This window comes from Lissotriton helveticus, chromosome 5_1 (assembly GCF_964261635.1).
Source record: "Lissotriton helveticus chromosome 5_1, aLisHel1.1, whole genome shotgun sequence".
Lineage (NCBI taxonomy): Eukaryota > Metazoa > Chordata > Amphibia > Caudata > Salamandridae > Lissotriton > Lissotriton helveticus.
In genome coordinates, this window is record NC_136065.1 from 1172348296 (window position 1) to 1172374847 (window position 26552).

The 26552-nt window shown below is 49.4% G+C and overlaps 1 protein-coding gene across 4 annotated transcripts in view; it reads right to left on the minus strand.

The window, feature by feature from the left end:
- The window catches only part of CCDC186 (coiled-coil domain containing 186), a 603510-nt gene that overhangs the window by 475665 nt on the left and 101293 nt on the right, over positions 1-26552 (minus strand). For all 4 annotated transcript variants that reach the window (XM_078643863.1, XM_078643862.1, XM_078643865.1 and 1 more), the window contains exon 3: positions 481-607. In XM_078643863.1, coding sequence (XP_078499989.1) covers positions 481-607 — 127 coding nt within the window. The remainder of the gene's footprint in view (positions 1-480; positions 608-26552) is intronic.

Consider the following 26552-nt stretch of genomic DNA (forward strand, 5'->3'; position numbering starts at 1 on the left):
CTGGTTAAAAGATATGGTGTACTGCAGAGACCAGTTGGAGACATATGCAGAAGAACTCCCACTCTACTCACGGCCCAGAGATGTATGGGCCCCTCTGCGGGAGTATTTATTGACCTGTGCTGTTCTGAACTCTGACTGAGCATGACAACTGTGAACTTTGAGTCTAACATTTCCTACGATGCCCAGATAGTAAAGGCTTAAATGCGGGGTGTTGTATGTGGGGAGAGCTTTTATACATTGCAACTGACAATTTACCTCTGCTTGATGTATAGTGCCCGTTATTGCATACCAACTAATGTAACATTTGGCTTTGTTAAGTTGAAGTTCGATGAGTGTTACATGTTGATGATCTTTGACTGGACAGGCACATGTTGTACGAGTATTGTATGCTCAATAAAGAATTAACACAAAAAAAATCATAATGCACCATTAAATATAACCAATCCTCAGATTAAGCAATTAATTTCGGAAAATATTCACCTGTTTGTTAATGTTGAGATGTTGCTTTTCTGTCTCTGCTCGCTTTTTAAGTTCTTCCTTAAATTTGTCCTTTTCCGAACAGATTTCTAAAATCAGTTCTTGATGCTTTTTGTTTTCTTTAATCAATCTGTGATCAAAAAAAAAAAACATTACAGAAAATGTGCATATAAAACACAATTAGCTCATTAATTTCATATCCTTATTCTTGTCAGGATGATGTCCTGTTTGGGCAACTAAACTATAAGGGAAAGCATAGATCATCAAAGTATACAAATTAAAATAATACAATATCATTCTTCTTAATACAGTAAAAAATAGTAAGAATTATCAATTAAAAAAGCAAGATTGAGTCACAACCCTCTGGACAATGAGGATATAGGGTTGATATATTTTTTTGGAAAGAAAACATCCTGCCTTAAAGACGTGCTTCCAAAGACAACCACGTTTTGCAGCCAGATTAACACTTGTATTTCATAAAAGGCATAGGCAAAAATACACTAGTGTATTGGTGAAATTTCAGATTTTGACATTCGGTAATCTTTTTATATTACGAACTGTGCACATTATTTTATTTTATTTTTTTACCCACGAGGGTTGGCACAGAAAATTTATCGCTGAGACATTTTTTACTCGAACCTCTCTCCAGCCAGTATCTCACAGGATTTTATTTTACTAGCTCAGGTTTAGAAAAAAAAAAGTGACTGATGTATTGGCATTCCACATTAAAATTTGAAAGCTTAATTTTGTCAAATTTTAATGAAATTCCACAAAACTTTGCAAGTACTCATCACTCACTGTATCTTCCATGTCTCACATGATCACAGCTTGTGTGGTTATACTTCCTCTCGTACCCACCTTCCCACCTCTTCCCCTTCCACTTATGACAATGCAAGCCATGTGCTCTGTGAAGTTCCTTTCGCTCCGTTATCACGGGCTGCATTAAAATAATGGGGATGGCCCGAGTATCGTTCATGAAGAGCTCGGTAGGTTTGCTAAATATCCTAGTCCACAAACACTACAACCCTAAGGAATTCAAATAATCAGAGTTCCATGTTCAAATAAGTTGAAAGTTGCATAATGCTAACATTTTCTGCATTATTTTGCAATGGAAAGTAAAGAACAAATCTAACTAGCAAATAAAAATCTGCAAACTAACCACTTTCTCTACTTTATGCAGGTACTAAGCCCAAATGAGCGCAAATGACATTTGCACTCGTTTTAGCACCATTGTATAAACGACCCTACAGATGGCGCAGAATTTTCATGCTTTTTATAGGTTTGTGTTTCGACTAGGCAGGTTGTCAAAGCGTCATATAACTTATAACACTTTCACAGAGTTACAAAGCCGCATGTGCTAGTAAAAGACTTGTATACGAAATATTGCCAAAATGGCATGCCGCTCTTTCTTCTGAATACAAAGTTGTATATAGGCACCTTCAGAAAGTGCAGCTACCTCTCCTATTGGTTGCTCAAGAAGGATCACTCGTTACAAGGGGAGAAGTGACTACTTGGATAATGTAAGCGGACAAAGAGATAGCCAACACCACTGAGGTGAGCTTTGGTGACCACCCACGTGCACATTCTGAATGTGGCAATTGGTTTCCTGGTGACCAAACCCAAGCATTGGCACTTGGTTGCAGCAACAGGGCACAGCAGCGCTAATCGAAGTGATTGCAATGTGTTAGACAATTAGGCAAAAAAAAATCCATAGTCCTCTGTGGGGTGAGTGAGAGTGGGCTCTGGTTCAAGAGACCTCGGTGAAACCGTCAAGCAAACACGTGTATACATCACCTCTGCAAGAACAGAGTCGTCTTAAGAAGTGCAAGCTGCAGCCCATTGTACAGACCCTCGTCTCAAACCTACATTTTTCTTCCTCTTTGTATGCTTTGAGAATATAATCACGCATTAATCATTAACGTTTTAGGGGGAGTCAAGCGCTGTCCTTCCACTGACTCCCCTTCCTTTATGAAATGGCTGGCATTCCTATAAGTCACTAATACAAACCTCTCCCAGGGGGCAAGTTCACCCCCCCTCCTCCCAGCCTTTACCCGCATGTGAACGTTTCCCATACAACATTCCTGTGACAACAAGGTATGGTATATAAAAGGCTGCAGTTTATTAAACCCTTGAATCAACCATTTTGCAACTTATTTGTTGGTCATTCATTAACACCCATGTCAATTAACATCCTGCATCATTTTCCATGCTTGTCATGGTTTCTTTTGTCAGCACTCCTTTTTGATTGAGGTGCCCCCTGTGCAGGGCCAGTGTGTTCACGATTCCAGCCTTCCTTTGCTACTGGTTTTGTGGCCGTCCGTTAGGACCGGCCCGGGCTGCAAGTGCCGTTCTGCTTCCTTTGGACCCTTGCTGGCCTCTCGCCTGCTCCTCAGTGTCCCTGCCATGTGGCATCCCAAGGACACTGTGTGAGAATCTCTTCTACTCTGCCGGTGCTGTGTGCTTTCATTTGCTCACCCTGTGTCCCTGCTGTGAGGCATTCCAAGGGCACTGTGTGAGCAGCTCTTCTACCTAAGGTACTTTCCCCTCTGGGTCTTTTTAGGTTTCGCCTGTCGAAAGCTGCACAGGCGAAAACTTTTGAGAAGAGTATGGTGCCTTTGTCACGCCTCTCACTTCCATTGGCTAGCTCCATAAATGGAGGCTAGCCATTGGAAGTGAGATATGTCCATCATGGTCCGAGGCGATTCATGGGCGTTCCTGCAATGTTTTTCTCATCCTGCCCCTTTTATCACGTCATGCAGCTGTGGGCGTGTGTATTTTTTTTTTTTCTCGGCATGTTTTGGCCATTTTGGACGTGTCTTTGGAAGGGGTGGACTGCGCACTGAGGCCGCTGGCCGATGTCGGACGAGCTGCAGACGGCAGGAGTCACCGCAGCGGGGGTGTACCTCTGTCCTTGCCTGGCCTCTACTTCTGTGACTCTCCCTTGTCTGTGAACGCCTGAGCTTGTTTATGTTGTCGTGTTCGTGGCTGCAGTGAGTTCGTTACAGTTTCTGAGATATACACAAACACGGATCTGTATCGAACACGAATCTGTACAGACCCCCCCCCCCACCTTCCTTCCTGTGCGCGGTAAATGAGCACTTGGATAATGGTGTAAAAAGGCACGTATATATTGTTCTTTTCTCATCACATTTGCAAGCTGTTTTCCGAGGGTGCCCAGCACACAATGTCATTCCAAACTTACCTCTGCAGGGGTATGGGCTTCTCCCAGGCACAGCTTGTTTGGCTTTCCAAATGCGCTCAGCTGACAGCTGTAAATCATGTCCTTATCTTATCAGTATCATTAGTCCTAAAACTAGCCACCATATTATCAATACATTCAGGTAGAAGTTGCCTGAAAATTAAATGATATCACCTGTCTCTGCAAAGCAGCATTGGCTGCGCTACATTCTGAGTTTTCAGATGTAGCCGCTTCCGGTCCAATGGCTCAGTCACTGCAGCAGGAGGGGACCCCCTATGGAGCAGTTTCAAGTGCCCTGGCAGGAGATCATGTTATCTGGAGGCAGCTTTATTTTGGCTCCATGATGAGGTACAGCTGCTGCACTTTAAATTTGTAATTTGGACGGTGTTTACAATACTGTTAATGTAGCACCCTTTGGTTAAAGTCTTATATACTTTAGAGGTTGAGTTACTACTGGTCTGTGTTTCAGTGTTGCCGGAGCGGAAGGCCGTAACAAGGTCGGTACTGTTTACTTTTACTTTAAATTAATAAATGATCTTTGGAAAATTAAATTCAGTCAGAGAAGCAATATCTCATGGCAGATGCTTGGAAGAAAATCGGGTGACCGCGCGTAAACACTTCGATGCTATGGGGTGCGTTTGGAGGGAACCGTACTGGTTTTTACCTTCTAGCTAGAGACAGCTGACAGAGTTGAAAAGTTGGCAATTTGAAACATCCTGCCGAGATGTGGAGACGAGTTTAGGCGACCCCACTGTACTGCCTTTATTAGGATTTTAGCAAAATAACACTCCTATTTCATCATGACCTGGACAGTACTGCTGCCTATTTATTTTATTCACACAGTGTTTGTCCTTCTCAATTATAGGCTCATCTCTCCACTCCTGTTACAGGTGCATGAATAATCACTGCCCTAAAGGGCTATTATTTAGTTATAAGGCCCTCAGAACGCTGCTCATTATTAATCCTTTCCCCGTTAGCCTTACTCCTTTTTATGTCTCTTCTACAAACTCCTGTTGTCTACACTCCCATTCGTTACAGTAACAGAAGCTTGTCCAGTGCAACTACTTGTGCAGCCACCTTCCCTCCCACTCCCTGCCTCTCTCACCCTCTCGCTCCCCTCAGCTGTCACAGCATAGTATTAGTAATTATCTCGAGTGTAGCCACTACTTGTGCAGCCAACTTCTCTCGCTCCCTCCCTCTCTCCCTCTTTCACTTTCTCGCGCCCCTCATTGGTCAAAGAATTGTATTATTACTTTTCTCGAGAGTGGTCTGTACTTGGTCAGCCTCCTTCCCTCCCTCCTTCCCTATCTCTCTTCATCCCTCCCTCTATCCTTCCTTCCCTCCTCCCTCTCTCTCTCTCTCTCTCTCTCCCTCCTTCCCTCCCTCTCTCCCTCTCTCTTCTTCCCTCCCTCTCTCTCCCTCCTTCCCCTCTCTCTCTCCCTCCTTCCCTCCCTCCCTCTCTCTCCCTCCTTCCCTCCCTCCCTCTTTCTCTCTCCCTCCCTCTTTCTCTCTCCCTCCTTCCCTCCCTCCCCCTTTCTCTCTCCCTCCTTCCCTCCCTCCCTCTTTCTCTCTCCCTCCTTCCTTCCCTCTCTCTCTCTCCCTCCTTCCCTCTCTCTCTCTCTCCCTCCTTCCCTCCCTATCTCTCTTCCTCCCTCTATCCTTCCCTCCCTCCCACTCTCCCTCTCGCTCTTCCTCCCTTCCTCGATCCTTCCCTCCCTCCCTCTTCCTCCCTCCCTCTATCCTTCCCTCCCTCCCACTCTCCCTCGCTCCCTCGCTCTCTTCCTCCCTCCCTCGATCCTTCCCTCCCTCCCACTCTCCCTCGCTCCCTCGCTCTCTTCCTCCCTTCCTCTATCCTTCCTTCCCTCACTCTCACACACTCTCCCTCTGTGTGCATTGGGGCTCTGTGCGCGTTGGGGCTCTGTGTGTGTTGGGGCTCTGTCTGTGTGGCTAGCTTTTTTTTGTAGGTGGCTCTATGTGTGGGTGGCTCTGTGTGTGTGTGGGTGGCTCTGTGTGTGTGTGGGTGGCTCTCTGTATGTGCGCGTGTTGGTGCAAATGCAAAAGGTCTCGCATTTGCGAGAGATTAAGCTATTGGCATTGTAAATGACAATGACATTTATTTATCTGTTTTCAAAACCAACACATAAATACAAAATTTGTCATTTACAATGCCAATAGCTCTAACTTTTACATAGGCGAAACCGTTGCATTGTAAATGCTTGTTTCGGGTTGCTTCCCCCCCGTCCCTGTCCACTGAGATCCTGGCTGCGACAACCGCTTCCTTCGGTGTGGGTGGGTGGGTGGGATTCCAGGGTAACATCTACCCCAGGCCTTCAATGCCATTCTACAGAGGAAAGACCCCGTGAGATCCCTCCATGTTAGCAGCTTTGCATAATGAGCGACTGCACTCAACTGTGCTTGTGCCCATGACATACTTTACCCCTGCTAGAATGCCTTGTCAATAAATGCAGTCACTTCTTCTTGCCCAATGTCCTGCACGCCTTCGGCGCCTGGTGTCATAAATTGATCTGCTTCTGGTGCCAGCTCCCTGAACCTGCCCCACTGAAAACGAGAAATTGAAACAGTGATTGCATTCTCCAGCCCCGCGATCTGTCTCACCTTAATGGCTATGTTCGTGTATAGCCGACAGCCGACTAGCTTTCGCAATAAACCAACGATTGCCAGGCATTTTGCTGTTCCTACATTGACTGCCTGTACTACTGCATGATTGTCGGACCAAAGGATTATCTGGCTATTGGCGAGCCCCCGGGCCCCATAAGGTGAAGAACACTACTATGGGGAAAAGTTGTAGCAGTGTGATGTTGCTTGTTAGCACCTTGTGATGCCTGCTGCATCTGTGTAAAGTTCCAGTAGCTCAGCCCGCGCCCATGGTACGCGCCACATGAGGGTCCCATTGAACTTGGCAAAGAAAGTGTCCCATTGCACAGATCCTCTTTCAACCCTTGTGTCGAACGCACCCTGTGGTGTTTCTGAAACATACCCTTAGTCAGCCAAGCCAGGCGTCTGGCGAAGGGACGCCCTGCTGGCATTACTCTGGTAGCGAAATTCAATTTACCCAGCAGCTGCTGTACCTCCCCCAGAGTTGCCTTTTTCTTCTGCCGCATTTGGGAAATGATCTGGCGCAGTTCCCCTACCTTTTCTGCTGGCAAACGGAAAGTTCCGCCCACCTAATCCAGTTCTATTCCATGGAAGGATAACTTGGTGACAGGACCCTGTGTTTTGTCTGGTGCCAGTGGGACGCCTAACTATTCTGCCAGACCCATAAATAGGAGCAGGTGTGACACTCCTCCGTTCTTGTTCTGCCAACAAATAGGAAGTCATCCACGTAGTGTGCCTTCCCACTTCCAGGTGGCACGTTCCCAGCTCCCCCTCGAGAAAGCTACTAAATGCCTCAAAGTAAGCGCAGGATATGGAGCATCCCACAGGTAGGCACTTGTCATAGTAGTATTTACCATCTAGTTGGAACCCTAGTAAGTGATAACTGTCTGGGTGTACTGGGAGCAAGAGGAAGGCTGACTTGATGTCTGTTTTGGCCCGCAGTGCCCCTCTGCCTATCTGTTTGATCGGTGCCACCGCATCGGGCAATGAGGCATACGCTACAGTGCAGCTTTCTTGCTCCAACCAGTCATTTACAGAATCTGCATGCCTGTGCGGTAGATGGTGTATGAGACGATATTTGCCTGCTTCCTTCTTGGGTACCACCCCTAGTGGTGAAACTATCAGGTTTGGGAGTGGGAGGGAAGTGAAAGGGCCAGCTACCCCGACTAGCTGGTCCTCTTTGCCTACTTTCAGGCTTACTGCCGCTGGGTTATTCCGTATGGATTTTAGGTTGTGGATAAGCTACAGGCCACAGGTCTTTTGCAAGGAAATGGGGAACCCCCTCATAAACGCCTCAGCCAACTGTTGTCTATCTTTGAGTCTTGGATAGTTGCTTAGCAGTCTCATCCGCCTCCTTGCATTTATTGGAGTGGGCAGTGGCAGCCCTTTACCCGACCCTCAATTAGCACCCAGAACAGTCTCGCTTTTTCTATTGCTTTTTGGCATTGCCCTTGTCTCTGTTGTTACTTGTGCCTTGTGAATGCTTGCATGTAACATGGGGTGGTTGCCACCACAGGTCTCACAGCTATGTTTGAACCTGCCGCTGTTCCCCCATCTACATTTGTCCCTATCATACTTCCAGCATGCAGCCATCCGTGTCTTTTCTGCTTTCCCGCCTGTCTGACTTTTGCCTCTGTATCTCTGTCCTTGCCCTCATATTTTCCTTTAAACCCTGAGGAACAAAAATTGGGTTCCCGGTTGCCCAGCCCTTCCCTTGCGCTACCATGTGCGTCATGAAGCCTTCCATATCCTGGTGGTCCCATTCTATTACTGTCCAGGTCTGCATTTTTCCCTGAACCCTTCAACGTACCTGAGCCATGCTTCTACCTGGTACTTTCTCTGTGCCTCGTGCACCTTTTGTTTATACAATATTAGGGATGCACACACTCTGAGGAGACTTTTCTATGAACAAACAAGCCAAGGTCCTGAAGGCCCAAAGCCAGTTCTCTATTGTTTTTTCTACTCTTGGTTTGCGCTTATTCCTCCTATCCTCATCTTTTTTGTCCTGCACTGTCAGGTAAAATCCCACGTGGCGTACCTCCAGCAAGAAGAATATGTCTATACTCTTTACGCCAAATACTCTCATTGACAGTCAGCGGGATGAGTTTCGCTAGCCCAAGTAGCTTGGTGGTTGTGGGTGTGTCACTAGGGGAGGGACGGGCTAGCTGGCTTGCCTGTTGCATCCCGCCCCTCCCCTGTCTTGGCCAGTTGGGGGCCCTCATGTCCTGTCGCTTCTCCTGGACTGTTAGGGTGACACCCCATGCCTTCCATGCTCCTGGCTTCTCGCATTGCGACTACCTGTTCCGTTGGGCCTTTCTGCCGTCCCCTATTCTGGGTGGGCCCTTTGTCCTCTCCCATGCCCCCTGTTCCTGCTTGGGTTACCCCACTGGTGGGGGCTCCTGGCCTGGGCCAGGTCCACCATGGCACCCAGGCCCCTGGGTGCGGCGGTATTGGTCTCCATGCTTCCCCCCAGAACTAATTGTGACCCCCTTTTCAGTGTACTGCCCAGGGGGGCATTGGGGCCCCTGGCATATGCGTTGCATAATTGTTTACCCCTAACTGTGTTCCAAAATTTGCTATCCAACCAGGCATTTCCTCATTGGTCCCATTCTTCCCCTGCCCCCTGTTGCGCAGCCTCCCCCTTACGCCAAGCCCTTGGGTCTCATAATGGCTGCTGTCGCCACAGGATCTTGACCTGTTGTGTGGCTCCCTGTGGGCCGCCGTGTTGGCCACAGGCCCCTCGTCGCCGCTGCTGCCAAACTCCATGTCTGAGTCCCTCTCAGCTGCTTGTGGCGGTGCCGCAATGCTCCCTTTGTCCCAACCCTTTGTCTTAGGCCCATTGATCCTCTCACTTTGCCCACAGTGGGAGGTTGTTGGGCCTTCCTTGGCCCCCCATTCCCAGCTGAGATAGGGCCACTATTTTGGCTCCAGGCCTCTTCTTACCTGGCTTTGCTGTGGGCACGGACAAAGGCACTGGTTTTTGTCTCTTCTTTGCTGGCCCCTTGTAATGATTGTCGTTGGGTAGTGCTACGTTGAGTAAGGAGGAGGCAAGGCACAAGGTACGTACTGCACGTATTCAGGGTTTATTGGTACAAGTCTTAGGGCAAAAACAACTCAAAGATCCATGGAGCTGACAATAAAGAAAGTCTGTTTTTGGGGCTCTTGATAGAAGTCTCTGGGGGGGGGGGGGCTCCAGGTGGAAGGTCTTCTCCCTCGTGGTGGCGTTTCCCAAAAGAAAACAGAAAGAAACACTACTCCGGGTTACTGGCGTGATCGCTGTCACTATCTACATGAAGGGCGGGGAAAGGGCGTGAAGGGGAACACCGGGGACCACCACCATTCGGTGCTCTTATCTCTATTAGAGTGAGGCAGCCCTGTGACGCTTGCAGAGGCACCCCTGTCCCGTGACTGCCCAGCCGCCCTCTACCCGTTCCCTCCCTCCGAGAAGAAAACCCCCGTATGCGCGCCCGTACCTTGCGGTGCCACACTTCTCCTATTGAAGTGTGGCTGGGCGGAGCGTGGTTCCGTTGGCCTCCCGGCTTCAGCTGCGGCGGAGTGCTGGTTGCTCCTGCTCCGACCTCTGGGGACGGTGATTCAGCTCCGGTGTCCTTCCTCCTGGCGGCGAACTCCTCCGACGTTTCCTGTCCTGCTCCGGCATTCGCGGTGTCTTGCTGCGGACCTCGCGCTATCTGCGCCGTCGATGACCCTGATTGGCTGACCGGTGATGACGCGGTCGTCGTTCCTCCTTCTGCTTCCGGGTACGTCCAAGCGGTCGTTGGGGGGGCGTGGACATCCTGCGGCCGCGGAAAGGAAGAGGGACAAGCGTCAGCTGCAGGTTCGTGGCAGGTAGGGACCCCCTGACACATCCCTCCCCCAAGATTTCCCCGATCGGGGGAAAGAGGAAATCGGGACAGAAAGTCAGCATTCCCATGTTCAAGACCTTTGCGATGGCGAACCTCAATTTGGAAGGGCTGAAGAGCCAGAAACCACCGAAGGACACGATCATTGTGACCACGGTTACGTTGTAGCCACGTCAGGGGAGCATGGTCCGTATACAGGACAAAAGGCCGCCCTTCCAGGTAATACCGGAGCTTGTCAACGCTCCAGTGGACAGCCAAACATTCCTTTTCAATGGTGGAGTATGCCTGTTCCCTGGGGAACAGCTTACGACTGATAAACAGAACCGGTCTTTCCAACCCATCGGAGTCCTCCTGGGAAAGTACTGCCCCAATACACACTCCGGAGGCATCGGTTTGGAGGATGAAGGGTTTCGTGTAGTCTGGGGAAACCAAGATGGGGGAGGTGGTAAGGACTGTCTGCAGTGTCCGAAAAGCCTTCGTTTCCGTAGGAGAAGGGACTGGGAGCCTAGGAGAAGACTGCGTCTTTTTTAACAAGTCCGTGAGGGGACCTGCTATGTCTGCAAACTGTGGTATAAACCTCCGGTAATACCCTACTAGGCCCAAGAATGCCCTTAAGTCTCTTTTGGTTTTGGGATAGGGAAGTTCTAGGATGGCCTTCACTTTTTCTGTCTGTGGCTCTATAAGTCCATTTCCTAAAACGTATCCTAGGTATTTCACTTTTCTGAAGGCAACTCTGGTTTTCTTAGCATTAATGTGAAATCCGGTGGTTCTTAGGCTAAGGAGAATCTTCTCAAGCTGCTCTTTATGCTCTTCCCACGTCTTGCTAAAGACGACAATGTCGTCCAAGTAAGCGGAAGAGTATTGTTGGTGGGAAGACAAGACAGTATCCATTGCCCTTTGGAAGGTGGCCGGAGCCCCGTGCAACCCGAAGGGAAGAACGGTGAAGTGATAATGACCTGAGGGGGCAGAGAAAGCTGTTTTCTCCTGGTCTGCTGGATTTAGCGGAATCTGCCAATACCCCTTGGTGAGGTCAATAGTCGTGATGTATTGGGCTTCACCAAGACGTTCCAAAAGTTCATCCACGCGGGGCAGTGGATAGGCATCTTGTTTTGATACCCTATTGACGGCTCTGAAATCAATGCAAAACCGGATACTACCGTCCGGTTTGGGAACCAATACTACCGGAGAACACCAGTTACTGTGTGAGGGTACAATCACTCCGGAACGTAACATCTGATTGATCTCCTCCTGAAAAGCGTGTCTTCTGGCTTCAGGAATCCTATAGGGTTTTTGTTTTACTACGGTTCCTGGAGGAGTAGGAATGGAATGAACCGCTATGTTGGTTCTCCCTGGTTGGTCAGAGAAAACATCAGTGTAACGGAGAAGAAGAGACAAGATTTCGTCTCGTTGGGCCTCCGTTATGTCTGGGTTGATAGGGGTGTCAAGAACGGTATGAGGGACAGTCGTGACTGTTTGTACCGTTTGTGGAGGTTTCCCCAGCCACTTCTTTAGTAGGTTTATGTGATACATTTGTGTTTTGTTCCCTTTCAGACGCAGGATGTAGGTGGTCTTTCCGATTTTTCGGAGGACTTCAAAAGGTCCTTGCCATTCCTTCCTGAGCTTGTGAGTAGAGGAAGACAACAACACTAAAGCCCAATCCCCTACGTCCAGTTCTCTCCATTTTTTTCCCTTATCATAGAACGTCTTTTGTTTCTTTTGTGCTATGGCGAGATGGTCGTGCGCCAATGTCCTCAGTTTATGAAGCCTAGTCTGGAGCTGTCTTGTATAGTCCAACAGGGCCTCTGCCTCGTGTGCTCCCTCCTTTTCCCAACTGTCTTTTGTGATCTCCAGAAGTGTTCGTGGAGCACGGCCAAACAGTAATTCAAAAGGAGAGCTGCCTAGACTGACTTGTTTTTGGCTCCGGAGGACAAAAAGGGCCAAGGGCAATAACTGGTCCCAATTCTTGCCATCCCCAGACAAAAGCTTCTTCAGGGTGAGCTTTAGACTACCGTTATATCTTTCAACCAGGCCATCCGTCTGAGGGTGGTAGACGGAGGTTTTAATGTGTTTGATTTGTAGTTGTTTACATACTTGGGCCATCAACCGTGAAACAAATGGTGTACCTTGGTCTGTAATGATTTCGCGAGGCAACCCCATTCTAGAAAAGACCTCCACCAATTTTTGAGCAATGGCTGTCGAAGTAGCCGCCCGGAGGGGAAATGCTTCGGGATAACGGGTGGCATAGTCCACTAAGACCAAGGCATACAAATGTCCCCTTGCAGATTTGGGCAGTGGACCTATGAGGTCCATTCCAATCCTATCAAACGGTTTCCCGATGATGGGTAATGGATTCAAAGGAACCGGCGGGGGTACATAGGGGTTTTTCCGCTGACATATTTGACACTCCTGACAATAGCGTTGTATCTGTGCATACACTCCTGGCCAGAAGAAATGCTTTAGGATGGCCTGTCCTGTCTTTTCTGCCCCTGAATGCCCTGCCAGTAAATGTGCGTGTGCAAAAAAGAGTATCTGGTCCCTAAAGGCCACAGGTACTAAGAGTTGGGGTACGTCATCTGGTTTAGCGAGTCTGTACAACAGTCCGTTTTTCTCTATGAAAGTAGGATACGTCCTCTGCAGAGGATTCTGACCAGAACGAGCGATATGCCAAGCGTTGGTAAGTGTGGCATCGTTCAACTGTGCTGTTCTAAAGTGCGTATCCCTAGCCCAAGGTTCGGGAACAAGCAGAGAATTATGTGGGACAGATTGTAAGGCATCGGTTAGTAAGGTGGAAAAACCCGGGTTGTCTGTTCCTATGATTACAGGTTCCGGTAAAGAAGCCATGACACCCACTACTACTTTGGTTCTAGTGCCTGCAGCGGTACAAAGGCTAACAGTAGCTAATGGGTACTCCCTGACGTCCCCATGAACGCAACGTATGTGTACGCTTTTCCCAGGCATTAAACATGAGGGAGGGACCAGTTCCTGCCGTACTACAGAGTGTCTACACCCCGAATCTAGTAAGGCCCTAACCACTTTTCCGTATAAAGTCACACTCACGTAGAAGACTGGTCCTGTCTCTTGCGCGAACAATAGTGAATATGGAGCGTAACTGACGTCCATGGGTTCTTCGTCTTTCTCCTTTGGTTTTTTTCTGCAAAACCTCGCTATGTGCCCCCATTCCCCACAGTCATAGCATTGAGGACCAAGATTTGGTTGTGTTTCAGGTTTGGGAAAACGCGGCCGTGGAGGTTCAAACAAGGGTTTAGGAAATTTCTTTTCGGTTTTTCCTGGTGTGGGTTTCAGAGGTTTCTCTGGTTCTCTAACAGGGGGGCGTCCTTGGGCGCGGGCATAAGAAGTGGCCATTTCGATGGCATGTTCCAGAGTCAACCCTGCGTGTTGTTTCAACCAACGTTGTGTGCCATAGGGTAGCGCCTCAAGGAATTGCTCAAGGTATATTTTATTCATCACCTCATCGATATTTCCTTCCTGGGGCTTTAGCCAAAGATCAGCGGCTGCCTTTAATTTGTAGAATAGCGTCTTAGGAAGATCCCCAGGGGTTCCACGTTCCTGTCGGAATTTGAGCCTGTGTGTCTCTTCGTCCACACCCAGACGGTCCAGGATATACTGTTTTACAACGGCATAAACAGAGGTGCCGTCTTTGTTGATCATTTGATACGCTGATTGGGCCTCACCCGTTAACAGAGGGGCAAGGTAGAAAGGCCAGCGATCCCCTGGCCAAGCGCTGGCCCTAGCTGCCCTCTCAAAGTTCAAAAAGAAAGCCAAAGGATTGTCTCCTGGTGTGAACTTCTGTAGAGGGACTACAGTTCAGGGGGCGTTTGTCCTGCCTTGTCCTAAAACAGTCATGAGTTGGTTCTGCCCCTCAGCTAATTTCAATAGGCTATCTGCCTGAGCCTGTATGGCACTGGAAAAGGCCGTGCGGTCAGCTTCAGCCTGGGTAGAAGTTTGGCCAATAGCCCACTCAAGTTTGTCCTGGCCCTCTTTCATTTGCTGTATCAGGGCTTCCATCTTGTATCAGATGACAGTTCTGGATCCCACTTCTGACACCACTTGTAATGATTGTCGTTGGGTAGTGCTACGTTGAGTAAGGAGGAGGCAAGGCACAAGGTACGTACTGCACGTATTCAGGGTTTATTGGTACAAGTCTTAGGGCAAAAACAACTCAAAGATCCATGGAGCTGACAATAAAGAAAGTCTGTTTTTGGGGCTCTTGATAGAAGTCTCTGGGGGGGGGGCTCCAGGCAGAAGGTCTTCTCCCTCGTGGTGGCGTTTCCCAAAAGAAAACAGAAAGAAACAATACTCCGGGTTACTGGCGTGATCGCTGTCACTATCTACATGAAGGGCCGGAAAAGGGCGTGAAGGGGAACACCGGGGACCACCACCATTCGGTGATCTTTTCTCTATTAGAGTGAGGAAGCCCTGTGACGCTTGCAGAGGCACCCCTGTCCCGTGACTGCCCAGCCGCCCTCTACCCGTTCCCTCCCTCCGAGAAGAAAACCCCCCGTATGCGCGCTCGTACCTTGCGGTGCCACACTTCTCCTGTTGAAGTGTGGCTGGGCGGAGCGTGGTTCCGTTGGCCTCCCGGCTTCAGCTGCGGCGGAGTGCTGGTTGCTCCTGCTCCGACCTCTGGGGACGGTGATTCAGCTCCGGTGTCCTTCCTCCTGGCGGCGAACTCCTCCGACGTTTCCTGTCCTGCTCCGGCATTCGCGGTGTCTTGCTGCGGACCTCGCGCTATCTGCGCCGTCGATGACCCCGATTGGCTGACCGGTGATGACGCGGTCGTCGTTCCTCCTTCTGCTTCCGGGTACGTCCAAGCGGTCGTAGGGGGGGCGTGGACATCCTGCGGCCGCGGAAAGGAAGAGGGACAAGCGTCAGCTGCAGGTTCGTGGCAGGTAGGGACCCCCTGACACCCCTCAATGTGGTCGTCCATCCACTGCTTGCCTTTCAGGGCCGCCAAACCCATGCCTTTTGTAGTAGAACCTCCAGGTCACCATCCAGTTCAAGCCCATCCTCTTCCATGGGCCTTCGCAGTTCCTTCTTTCCCCTCCGATCGACCTCTTTGCCCACTGCACTCTCCCTGAAGCAAGCAGGCACTCTCCTCTCTCTCGGAGCTGCACCACGGCCTCTTGCTGCTCTGACCTTTCACCAACTGATCAATCGCTGTTGAATGCCAACCGTGCTGGTTTCATACAAATCCTTCAGTCCTTCACAAAGGGAGCATGAATTGCTGCACTGCAAATGCCACGAGCAGCCAGTCCTCTAGCCCCCACGTCCCCTTGGGACCAATCCCGGCAAATGTTGAGCGGCGAGGCGACCGCTGTAGAAATTGCCTCCAGTCAAGTTAAAGGTTGGCGATGAGCGCAAAGCGAGCGTGGCTCCTTCCGCCGGTCCGACTCGTCGCTGCCCGGGGAATTCCTCTGGTCATGTGTGCAGAGGCAGGAAACCCTATGCCCGCAGCCCCCCTTTGTTGTCCCGCTCACCACGTTCTGCGATCAACTCCGCGGGCTCTGAAGAGGGGTGGAGGGGGAAGTGTCGTTCACGGCGTCGCTCGCTCAACCAGAACACCGGCAATGTAGCGAGGCAGGTAGCGGCCGGTTTCGACCGTTTTCCCCCGGCCCCCACTGTTCCTTCTGGTCCTTCCGCTCACCAGCCTTGCCACTCCACACCAACCTTGCTGCTCTGCCTCAGGATGTCCGGTAAACCGGAGTACCCGGACTTCTCGGGCGCTCTTGCGTCTCTCCCGGCGACTCCTTGCGATGACGACTTCCAGTCCAGGCAACGGCTTCCGCTGCAACGGGGGGTTTCTTGTGGCTCAAGGGGGGAACATACACTCTTGACACCCCGCCCCCGCCCCACCCCCCCCCCCCGGGACACTTTTCTATCTTGGCCCTGGTTGGCCAGCTAGACCGTAACTTGGGGCGCCCAATCCGCCGCGCCCCCATTTTCGCGGGCTTGTTTGTGGTTTCCGCCCCCAGGAGGTGTTCTCTCCAAGGGCCCCTATGGGGTTTGGCGTTGCTTTCCCAGCCCAGCCCGTGTTCATTTCGCTTCCTCAGTTGAGAGACTAGTGACCCACAGGTAGGGAGAAGTGGTGGAATAAAGCAACTCACATCCTGCAATAGCAAACGTGACTGGACGTACTCTGGTGGAGCTATACAAGAGTTAAAGTACACCCTGCAGTACATTGTTAAGATAATGCAAGTCAATAAGGGGTTCTATAACCATATAGAGTACAAAGGCCGAAGGCAGCGTTCCTTTATAGGTTATGAAACTCCAAGGAGACTTGCAATATTGTGTAGGCCAGCGGGTACTTTATCTCAGCTGCATGGTCACAGGGTCACCTTTCCCACAAACCACTTAAAACCTTGATGAGTAGCACTTCCTTAAGAAAAAGAATAGCATGTCATCCCTAAACGTTTTGCCTTCACCCACCCATTGTCTGCACCCATTTTTATTGGCTTTCAGGACTCTGCACACTTTAACATTGATAACCAGCGCTTGTGCTTTCGCCTTAAAACATGGTATAATTGGCGTATAAGCAATTGGCATATTTAATATACTTGTAGATCCTTAGTAAAGAGGCACTACCTATGCCCAGGGCCTGTAAGTTAAATGCTACTAGTAGGTCTACAGCACCTATTGCGCCACCCACTTAAGTAGCCCTTTAAACAGGTCTCAAGGCTGCCACTGCAGTCTTTATGTACAGTTTTAAACTGCCATTTTTACCTTTTGCCAGACCCAAATCGTCCTTTTTCATACTTACTATTACCCCTAGGGTAGACCCTAAACAGCCCATGGGCAAGGTGCAGTGTATTTAGTAGTAAATAAAAAACCTCTTAAATTCATTATTCTCTACTTCAAGGCCTCCCTCTCCCATAGGATTACATTTCAGTTACCTTATTACATTTAATACGTTGTAACTTCCAAATGGGAACAGGTACCCAGTTCATGTTTGGCGTATTTGTAACCGAAAATAAAAATCCTCTCTTATGGGAAAGTCGGTTATTAAATTGCAATTTGGAAAATGCCACTTTTAGAACGTTGGTATTTTCCTGCAGCCTGCCACTGGATCAAATGATCAAATGACTGGGTGTAGTTGGCAGCTGTGCTTTGTGTATTACTCCTACACAGCCACACACAATAGAGAGTGTAGGTGTGCCTGGATGGGCCTCACTGGCAGAATGGGAGGGTGGAGTTGGGCACAGCCACACTTACACCTTTCACCACACAAAGGGCAACATATCCCCTGCCGTTAGTCTGGAGCCAGGGCAAGGGAGGCAGAACCCCTGTGCACTTCAAAGGGAAACACCTAGAAGCTTCTCCCACTTCAAAGGAGGCACGTGGTATAAATATTGGACCACAGACACCAACTCTTTAGTACTCATCTGGTCCTGTAGAGGCTCTGCCAGGAAGACTGACTGTTCTGCTGCAAGAACTGCCACACTGCTGGACTGCCACCTTGCTGGATTGGTGCCCTGCTATCCAGCTGCACTCCTGCCTGAGACAGCGGGATTGGGCCTGCACGTGAACCAAGGGATCATCTTCAGGCCTCCTCTTCGGAGCAGGAGGGACCCAACAGGCTTCCAACCACCTGAATCAATACACAAATCCAGCTGTAGGATGCCCCTGACCCCCAAGTGATGCCCCTCAGGTCCTGGACCCTTGCAGTGGCCGTAGGGGTGCTGAATTAAAGTTTTTGGGCTATTTGTAACTGCGAACGACCCAGTTGGAGCCAAAACCTTGTCACTTGCGCTGCCCACCAACGTAAAGTTCCATCTACCAAACCCTTCACTCTACAGCATTGACTGCTGGTGAGAAGCGCCACCCCAATGCTTGGGCCCGACCTTTCTTTGCGTTACCTTGACAAACATCCAAAAGACCTTTCTGCTCCTCATGGGCCTCTCTACCATGAACAGGACTCTTTGCGCTGGATCGAGAAGGTAACTTTTCAGGAGGACCAACCTGGTCCCTGTATCCGACCCATGCTCCATCGCAGTCGATCCAAACTTGTGACTTTCTCCCAGATTTACATGATCAGATAGCTGCAAGTGACGCTTTGGGTTTTTTGGCACTATTTTCACTTAAACCTTTAAAATTGCACTGCTCTGGATCTTTTCATTGGATTTTTGTCGTTTTAGTCTTGATTCATTTGTAAAATTTTGCTCTATTTTTTCTACATTGGTGTAGGATTGTCTCTTAGTTTAGCCTGACTGCTCTGGGTTAAGCACAGTTTAACTTGGGGTTAGCTTGTGCCTCACCCCGACGAATAAGTAACTTTCCTTCTGTAACATATTATCTTGTAAAGACACAGTCTAGCCACAGATTCCTCAACTTGTGAATTTCATTACAAGACCGGCGGCTAACATTATTCATTATCCTTTTAATGCAGTCACAATCAGCCGCACTACATCATAAATAAAACAATTCTAAAATGGAATAAACATGAGGTATGAAAGGCAAGTGCAACAAAAAGTCTGCCTCTTTTAAATGTGGCTCACAAGCAGATACGTTCTCTTTACTTCTCTTGTACTCATTGTTATTTTATATCAAAATATGATGTTTTATATGTTCATCTTTCTTACGGAGATGCCCTGTTATCTTGTTGCTTAACTTCCTATCGAATATTCTCCTTAGCTTTGCTGACTATAGTTTCCGCAAGGTTGTATCAACTCCCTTCCCCCCCCCCCTTCCTCCCCTCCCTCCTCCTTCTGATTTCCAGTTTTTGGTCATCAGCCTGCCCTCCCCCCCACTTGTCCTCACCGGAGTTTATTTCTCCTTTCAATACTTCGGGCGGGCCCACGTTCGGGCATTTCCCTCATCGCTCTGAACTTCTAAGCTCCTTTCCCGCAGTCGTTTTTCCTCTTGGCCCATGTTTGGGCTAAGAACGCCTTGACTCGCCTTCATGTCCGGATCGCCTGTCTCAAGCTTCGGACCTCCACAGCCTTTACTGCTTTACCGCAGAGCAGAGGAATGCCCCTTGGTAACAACGGCGCCATGCGCTCGTGTTTCCAAGGATCATTCCTCTAATCTGACACAGCACCAGCTTGAGCACTCGTGTCAGTTACTCCGCTGTGCTTTTACCGATCTCACATTATTTCACCCTTAACGCTAGTGCCTATAAAAAAAAAAAAAGTTGCAATGCAATAGGTCTCGCATTAATTAAGTTTGAGCTATTGGCATTGCTAAATATTGCAACACCAATTGCAGCAAAAGTCTATAAATTGTAGGCCAAAAAATTGTGTATTTATTTTTCTAGCAATGGAGGCATGCTGCGCTTTAGATGAATATGTTTAAAAGTAAAGTGCGCCATACTGCGATTGCTACAATAGTTAATTGTGGATGCATTAACAATTAATGTGTGCACAGATGGCTGGTGGTGTGTGTGCCTGTACAAATTGTGCACTGCCGGCTGGTGGTGTGTGTGCCTGGTGGAAGCGTACACTGACGGCTGGGGGGGTGTGTGCCTGGTGAAAGCATGCACTGACGGCTGGTGGTGTGTGCCTGGTGAAAGCGTGCACTGCCGGCTGGTGGTGTGTGTGTGTGCCTGGTGAAAGCATGCACTGACGGCTGGTGGTGTGTGCCTGGTGAAAGCGTGCACTGACGGCTGGTGGTGTGTGTGTGCCTGGTGGAAGCGTGCACTAATGGGTGGTGGTGTGTGCCTGGTGGAAGTGTGCACTGACAGCTGGTGGTGTTTGTGCCCAGTGAAAGCATGCAGTGACAGCTGGTGGTGTATGTGCCCGGGGAAAGCGTGCACTGACTGATGGTGTCTGTAGAAAGTGTGCACTGACAGTGTGGTTGTGTGTGTGGTTGTGTGTGTGTGTGTGGTTGTGTGTGTGTGTATGGTTGTGTGTGTGGTTGTGTGTGTGGTTGTATGAGTGGTTGTATGTGTGGTTGTATGTGTGGTTGTATGTGTGGTTGTATGTGTGGTTGTATGTGTGGTTGTATGTGTGGTTGAGGTTGTGTGTGGTTGTGGCTGTGTGTGTGTATGTGGTTGTGTGTGAGTGTGGTTGTGTGCGAGTGTGGTTGTGTGTGAGTGTGGTTGTGTGTGAGTGTGGTTGTGTGTGAGTGTGGTTGTGTGTGTGTGTGGTTGTGTGTGTGGTTGTGTGTGTGTGTGTGTGTGGGTGTGTGGGTGTGTGGTTGTGTGTGTGTGGTTGTGTGTGGTTGTGTGCGTGTGGTTGTGTGTGGGTATGTGGTTGGTTGGTTGTGTGTGTGTGGTGTGTGGTGGTGTGTGTGTGGCTGTGTGTGTGCGGCTGTGTGTGTGTGGTTGTGTGTGGGTATGTGGTTGTGTGTGTGGCTGTGTGTATGTGGTTGTGTATGTGGTTGTGTATGTGTGTGGTTGTGTGTGTGTGTGTGGTTGTGTGTGTGTGTGTGGTTGTGGTTGTGTGTGTGTGGTTGTGTGTGGTTGTGTGTGTGGTTGTGGGTGTGGTTGTGGGTGTGGTTGTGGGTGTGGTTGTGGGTGTAGTTGTGGGTGTGGTTGTGGGTGTGGGTGTGTCTGTGTGGGTGTGTGTGTGGTTGTGTGTGTGGTTGTGGTTGTGTGTGTGGTTATGTGTGTGGTTATGTGTGTGGTTATGTGTGTGTGGTTGTGCATAGGAACACGCACACAGCAATGGTGAAAGATTTCCTGGAAACTTTTGTAGCCCTGAGTTTCCAACAGGAGGCTAGCTCTTCTCAGGCCCTTGGAGACTGGTCATTCTTCTGGGACATAGCACACCGCAAAGTCCTTGATTTTCAAGCAGGGGAACACAGCTCACAGCAAAGTCCTTCAGCCTCACACTCAGCATAATCAGCAAACTGCAGGCCAGCCCCAGAACACACAGCAAGGGCAGTGCTTCTCCTCAGTTTCTTCCGTTGATCTCCTTGGGCAGAGGTTCCTCTTGATTGTAGAAGTCGTCTTGGGTAAACTTTTGTGTTCCTTAGTTTTAACAGGAGGCCAGCTCTTCTCAGGCCCTTGGAGACACTTATTCCTGGACACAGCACACAGCAAAGTCCTTCCTTCAGGCAGGTGGGGGGAACACAGCACACAACACAGTTCCCTGTCCCCTTCCTTAGTAGTAACAGCTTTAGAAGAATATGTTTAAAAGTAAAGTGATATCCAATGCATTTCGGGCATTTCTCTCATGCCCTTCATCAGGGAATCGACACTACAAAATGAAATGTAATATAGTTTGAACATTCAGAAAAATAACACAGAAATAACGGCAGTATAAACATGATCGTGCATAAACTACTTCTGTAACCTAGTTCATATGTGTCGTGTGCTGCTACCACTCTTATCATGGTTTGATTCTGTCATTTATCGTATGTCATAATAGGAGTGATTCTACTAATTATTGGCAACTGTATGTAATCACGGGCTAGAAAAACGAGAGGAAACAAAAAAAAACGCAGTTCACTTACAAGCCTTTCCTATGACTGTTGCGGTGGTATCTGTGGAGAAATTTTGTAATACGCGGTTAGCGTGTAATCCGACATTAGCCTCAAAAGAGTATTTACCGTGGGCGGGCGGCCCTACTGCTGTTACAAACTAACCTGCTGTGTTTGAAAAACGTCTTCGGGCTTGAATCAAGCTAACCGCGTATTACAAAATTTCTCCACAGATACCACCGCAACAGTCATAGGAAAGGCTTGTAAGTGAACTGCGTTTTTTTTTGTTTCCTCTCGTTTTTCTAGCCCGTGATTACATACAGTTGCCAATAATTAGTAGAATCACTCCTATTATGACATACGATAAATTACAGAATCAAACCATGATAAGAGTGGTAGCAGCACACGACACATATGAACTAGGTTACAGAAGTAGTTTATGCACGATCATGTTTATACTGCCGTTATTTCTGTGTTATTTTTCTGAATGTTCAAACTATATTACATTTCATTTTGTAGTGTCGATTCCCTGATGAAGGGCATGAGAGAAATGCCCGAAATGCATTGGATATCATTGAAAGACATGGCCTGAAACACAGTGGAATGTTATCCACATGGAAAATGTCATAAAGTTATAAAAAAAGATAAAATGAAACAAAAATAAGACCATTAAATGAACCACATATTCAACTAATTCTGGAGTGTGTTAAATAACTTTTTTTCCCACATGGGAAAGACTTGTGTGCCCTAAAGGGATGAGATTGGACTTTGTTCAACCCCACATCTATGTATTTCACGAGACGGCGCCGGACCCTCGTCGTCACCTCTAGGAGCACCACCTAAAATACATGACCTCAAATAACATTGTCTTAATTATAGCTGTGCATCTACCCACAATATACGATATAAAAGTAAAGTGAGCCATACTGCGATTGCTACGATAGTTAATTGTGGATGCGTTAACAATTGATGTGTGCAGTGATGGCTGGTGGTGTGTGTCCCTGTAGAAATTGTGCACTGATGGCTGGTGGTGTGTGTGCCTGGTGGAAGTGTGCACTGCCGGCTGGTGGTGGGTGTGCCTGGTGGAAGCGTGCACTGCCGGCTGGTGGTGTGTGCCTGGTGAAAGCGTGCACTGATGGCTGGTGGTGTGTGAGCCTGGTGAAAGCATGCACTGACGGCTGGTGGTGTGTGCCTGGTGAAAGCGTGCGCTGGTGGTGTGTGTGTGGCTGGTGGAAGCGTGCACTGACGGCTGGTGGTGTGTGTGCCTAGTGAAAGCGTGCACGGACGACTGGTGGTGTGTGTGTGCCTGGTGAAAGCGTGCACTGACGGTTGGTGGTGTGTGTGTGCCTGGTGAAAGCGTGCACTGACATCTAGTGGTGTGTGCCTGGTGGAAGCGTGCACTGATGGCTGGTGGTGTTTGTGCCCAGTGAAAGGGTGCAGTGTCAGCTGGTGGTGTTTGTGCCCGGTGAAAGCGTGCACTGACGACCGATGGTGTCTGTTGAAAGTGTGCACTGACAGTGTGGTTGTGTGTGTGGGGTTGTGTGTGTGGGGTTGTGTGTGTGGGGTTGTGTGTGTGGGGTTGTGTGTGTGGGGTTGTGTGTGTGGGGTCGTGTGTGTGGGGTCGTGTGTGTGGGGTCGTGTGTGGGGTTGTGTGTGTGGTTGTGTGTGTGGTTGTGTGTGTGCGTGTGTGTGCGTGTGTGTGCGTGTGTGTGCGTGTGTGTGCGTGTGTGTGTGTGGTTGTGTGTGGTTGTGTGTGGTTGTGTGTGTGTGTGTGTGTGTGGTTGTGTGTGTGTGTGGTTGTGTGTGTGGTTGTGTGCGTGTGGTTGTGTGCGTGTGGTTGTGTGGTTGTGTGTGTGTCTGGTTGTGTGTGTGTGTGGTTGTGTGTGGTTGTGTGTGGTTGTGTGTGTGGTTGTGTGTGTGGTTGTGTGTGTGGTTGTGTGTGTGAGGGTGTGTGAGGGTGTGTGAGGGTGTGTGTGGGAGGGGGTTGAGGGGGGGTGTGAGGGGGGTGTGAGGGTGTGGGGGTGTGTGTGTGTGAGGGGGGTGTGTGTGAGGGGGGGTGTGAGGGGGGTGTGAGGGGGGTGTGAGGGGGGTGTGAGGGGGGTGTGAGGAGGGGTGTGAGGGGGGTGTGTGTGAGGGGGTGTGTGTGAGGGGGTGTGTGTGAGGGGGTGTGTGTGAGGGGGTGTGTGTGAGGGGGTGTGTGTGAGGGGGTGTGTGTGAGGGGGGTGTGTGTGGGGGGTGTGTGTGTGGGGGGGTGTGTGTGTGGGGGGGTGTGTGGGGGGGGTGTGTGGGGGGGGTGTGGGGGGGGGGTGTGGGGGGTGTGTGTGGGGGGTGTGTGTGGGGGTGTGTGTGTGGGGGTGTGTGTGAGGGGGTGTGTGTGAGGGGGTGTGTGTGAGGGGGTGTGTGTGAGGGTGTGTGTGAGGGTGTGCGTGAGGGTGTGCGTGAGGGTGTGTGTGGTTGTATGTGTGGTTGTATGAGTGGTTGTGTGTGTGGGGTTGTGTGTGAGGGTGTGTGTGTGTGTGTGAGGTTGTGTGTGTGAGGGTGTGTGTGTGTGAGGGTGTGTGAGGGTGTGTGTGTGGGGGGGGTTGTGTGTGGTTCTGTGTGTGTGTGGTTGTGTGTATAGTTGTGTGTATAGTTGTATGTGTGGTTGTATGTGTGGTTGTGGTTGCTTGTGCGTATGTGGTTGTGTGTGTGTGTGTGGTTGTGTGGGTGAGGTTGTGTGGGTGTGTGATTGTGTGTGTGTGTGTGTGTGGTCGTGTGTGTGGTTGTGTGGTTGTGTGGTTATGTGTGTGTGTGTGGTTATGTGTGTGGTTGTGTGTGTGTGTTTGTGTATCTGTGTGTGTGGTTGTGTGTGTGTGTGTACTGTTACATCACTGCTCTTTATCTGATGCGGTGTTGGCCCAGAACTGACTAGTGTTTATCAAGCGCAAGGATCACTTATAAAGCAGCTTGGTAATTGCTTGCCTGGGTTAAGCGTGCAGGCCAGCCAATTACAAAGCCAATCGATTCAGCACAGGCAGCACATACTGCACGACGATGGGATAATAGTACTGATAGACTACTCATGGTATAATCAGCAACTGTATAGTTGGCGCAGGCATCAGGGAGTTGCCAAATAACACTAACGCAGCGGGTACAGGCATTACTGCGAGGTGCTGAGAGACAGTCAGCCTTTAATTAATTTTCACTGCGTGACAATCTTGGGGCATTACACTGATACAACAAAAATTAGCAAATGGGTTAGTCCGGCACAAGAGGCGTGTGGCACTTGTTGAAATGTCAGCCATGAACGACACTGTGTGCCTTGGGGAGGTTAGCAGTCTAGTTCTAGTCTGGAAGAGGAACTTCCAGGAAGGGGAGGAAACAGGAAGTGGGTAGGGGGCAGTAAAAGGCAAAGTTAGAGCAGCCGAGGCAGGACGGCAGGAACAGCAGGACTGCAGAAATTAAGGCAGATGCTACAGTGAAGCACCGTGACGTTTCAATAAAGAAGAGACTTAACACATTGCAGGGCTGTTTTCAGCCTGAAATTGCAACTGCTTTAATAGAAGTCAATTGGGAAAATACGACCCCCCCTTCCCCCATGTTTTTCCCCAAAACCTCCTTGTTTCCTGTTCTAACATGTTGACATGTGTGCAATTAGGAAGGCAGGGTAGGACTCCCTGCACCAGTCTACTTGCATTAGCCATAAAGTGCTTGGTTGATTGTTGTTTAATAGGGCACGTTGCTGCTACGCTGATCCTGGACGGGGTTACTGGTACATTACAGGCACATTAAAACCTCTCAAGTTTCACAGATCCACGCAAAAAGTTTGTATATTTTTTTCGGCTATCTGGTAAGTTTCGATATTATATAGACTAAATAGGCCTGCACATCTTAGCATGTGAAGAAAGAACTGACCCCGACGAGCAAGAAACTGCCCTTGATGAGTTTACTCACTCATGAACCTTGGAAATGTTAAAGCCCTGCTCTTTAACAGTGGGATTCTTTCCACGGTGTGTATGGCAACGTGCGACAAACCCCATCAGCACATTAACGCGCTTTGAGGCCTTGGCAAACGGTAGGTAAAAGCTATAGTAACGCATAGGTGTCCGTGCGTCCCGCTATGCCCCACGCTCAAACAGAACTTTAAATGGCGAGCCTGTCATTGAGGGTGTTTTAAGCAAAGATAGGATTTGCTCCATTTCTAGTAATTATTATGAATCACTTCGCAACCGAACGTTGACACTTGTTTATTAGTGAACGAGTTTCTTTTGCACACTGAAAAATAACAAGCAGTGGAAGTGCTCCCACAACGAGAGGCCAACAATTGTGTGAATGGCACCCTGGGGATACCAGAATGTGAGCTGGCGGGCGCGGGTGAAGAATACAGTGTCAGAGGCCTGCCCTTCGCCCGCGGACTGATAGCGGCGCAGTGTGGGGCCATGTCACTGCAATATCATAGGGAACAGCGAGGAGAGACACCCCTGAATAATCCCACTATTGAGAGGCGGGCCTGTGTTACTGCGGCAGCCCCAGCCTTTGAATTCAGTGCTGGGCTGTCCTGTTGCTACTGCAACGTTCATTGTGATGTTCACGTCATCACAGAGGCCCAGCGGGCTGGTGGCATGGGGGCTGTACTTTTGCTGTGGTTGTGTGAGCTTGTGGAGGTGCAAGGCGGGGTCTGCTAGTGCCCCCGAGCTGCAGTGCTTGTATTTGTGAGGACCCCCCTCAAACAATCTCTCGGCATTGCTGTGGCGGGGGAGCGCATTCCTTTGAAGTCTGATGAGGGAGGGGGGCGGGGGAGCAGATTCCTTTGAAGTCTGATGCAGAGGCTCAGACAAATGGTATGGTGTGCGATGTGGCTGGCGATGTGCACGCGCCTGGCTCACATGAACTGTACCCGATCCGCAGCAGTTTGGGTAGACTTTTGAAAGCCTTACTATAATCTCGCCAAACAAGCATTGCTAAAGCAATGCTTTCAGCGAGATCTAAAAAGGGGAAAAGTCAAGATTATTAACATTCCAGTCAGCCTTTGAGCATTTTTA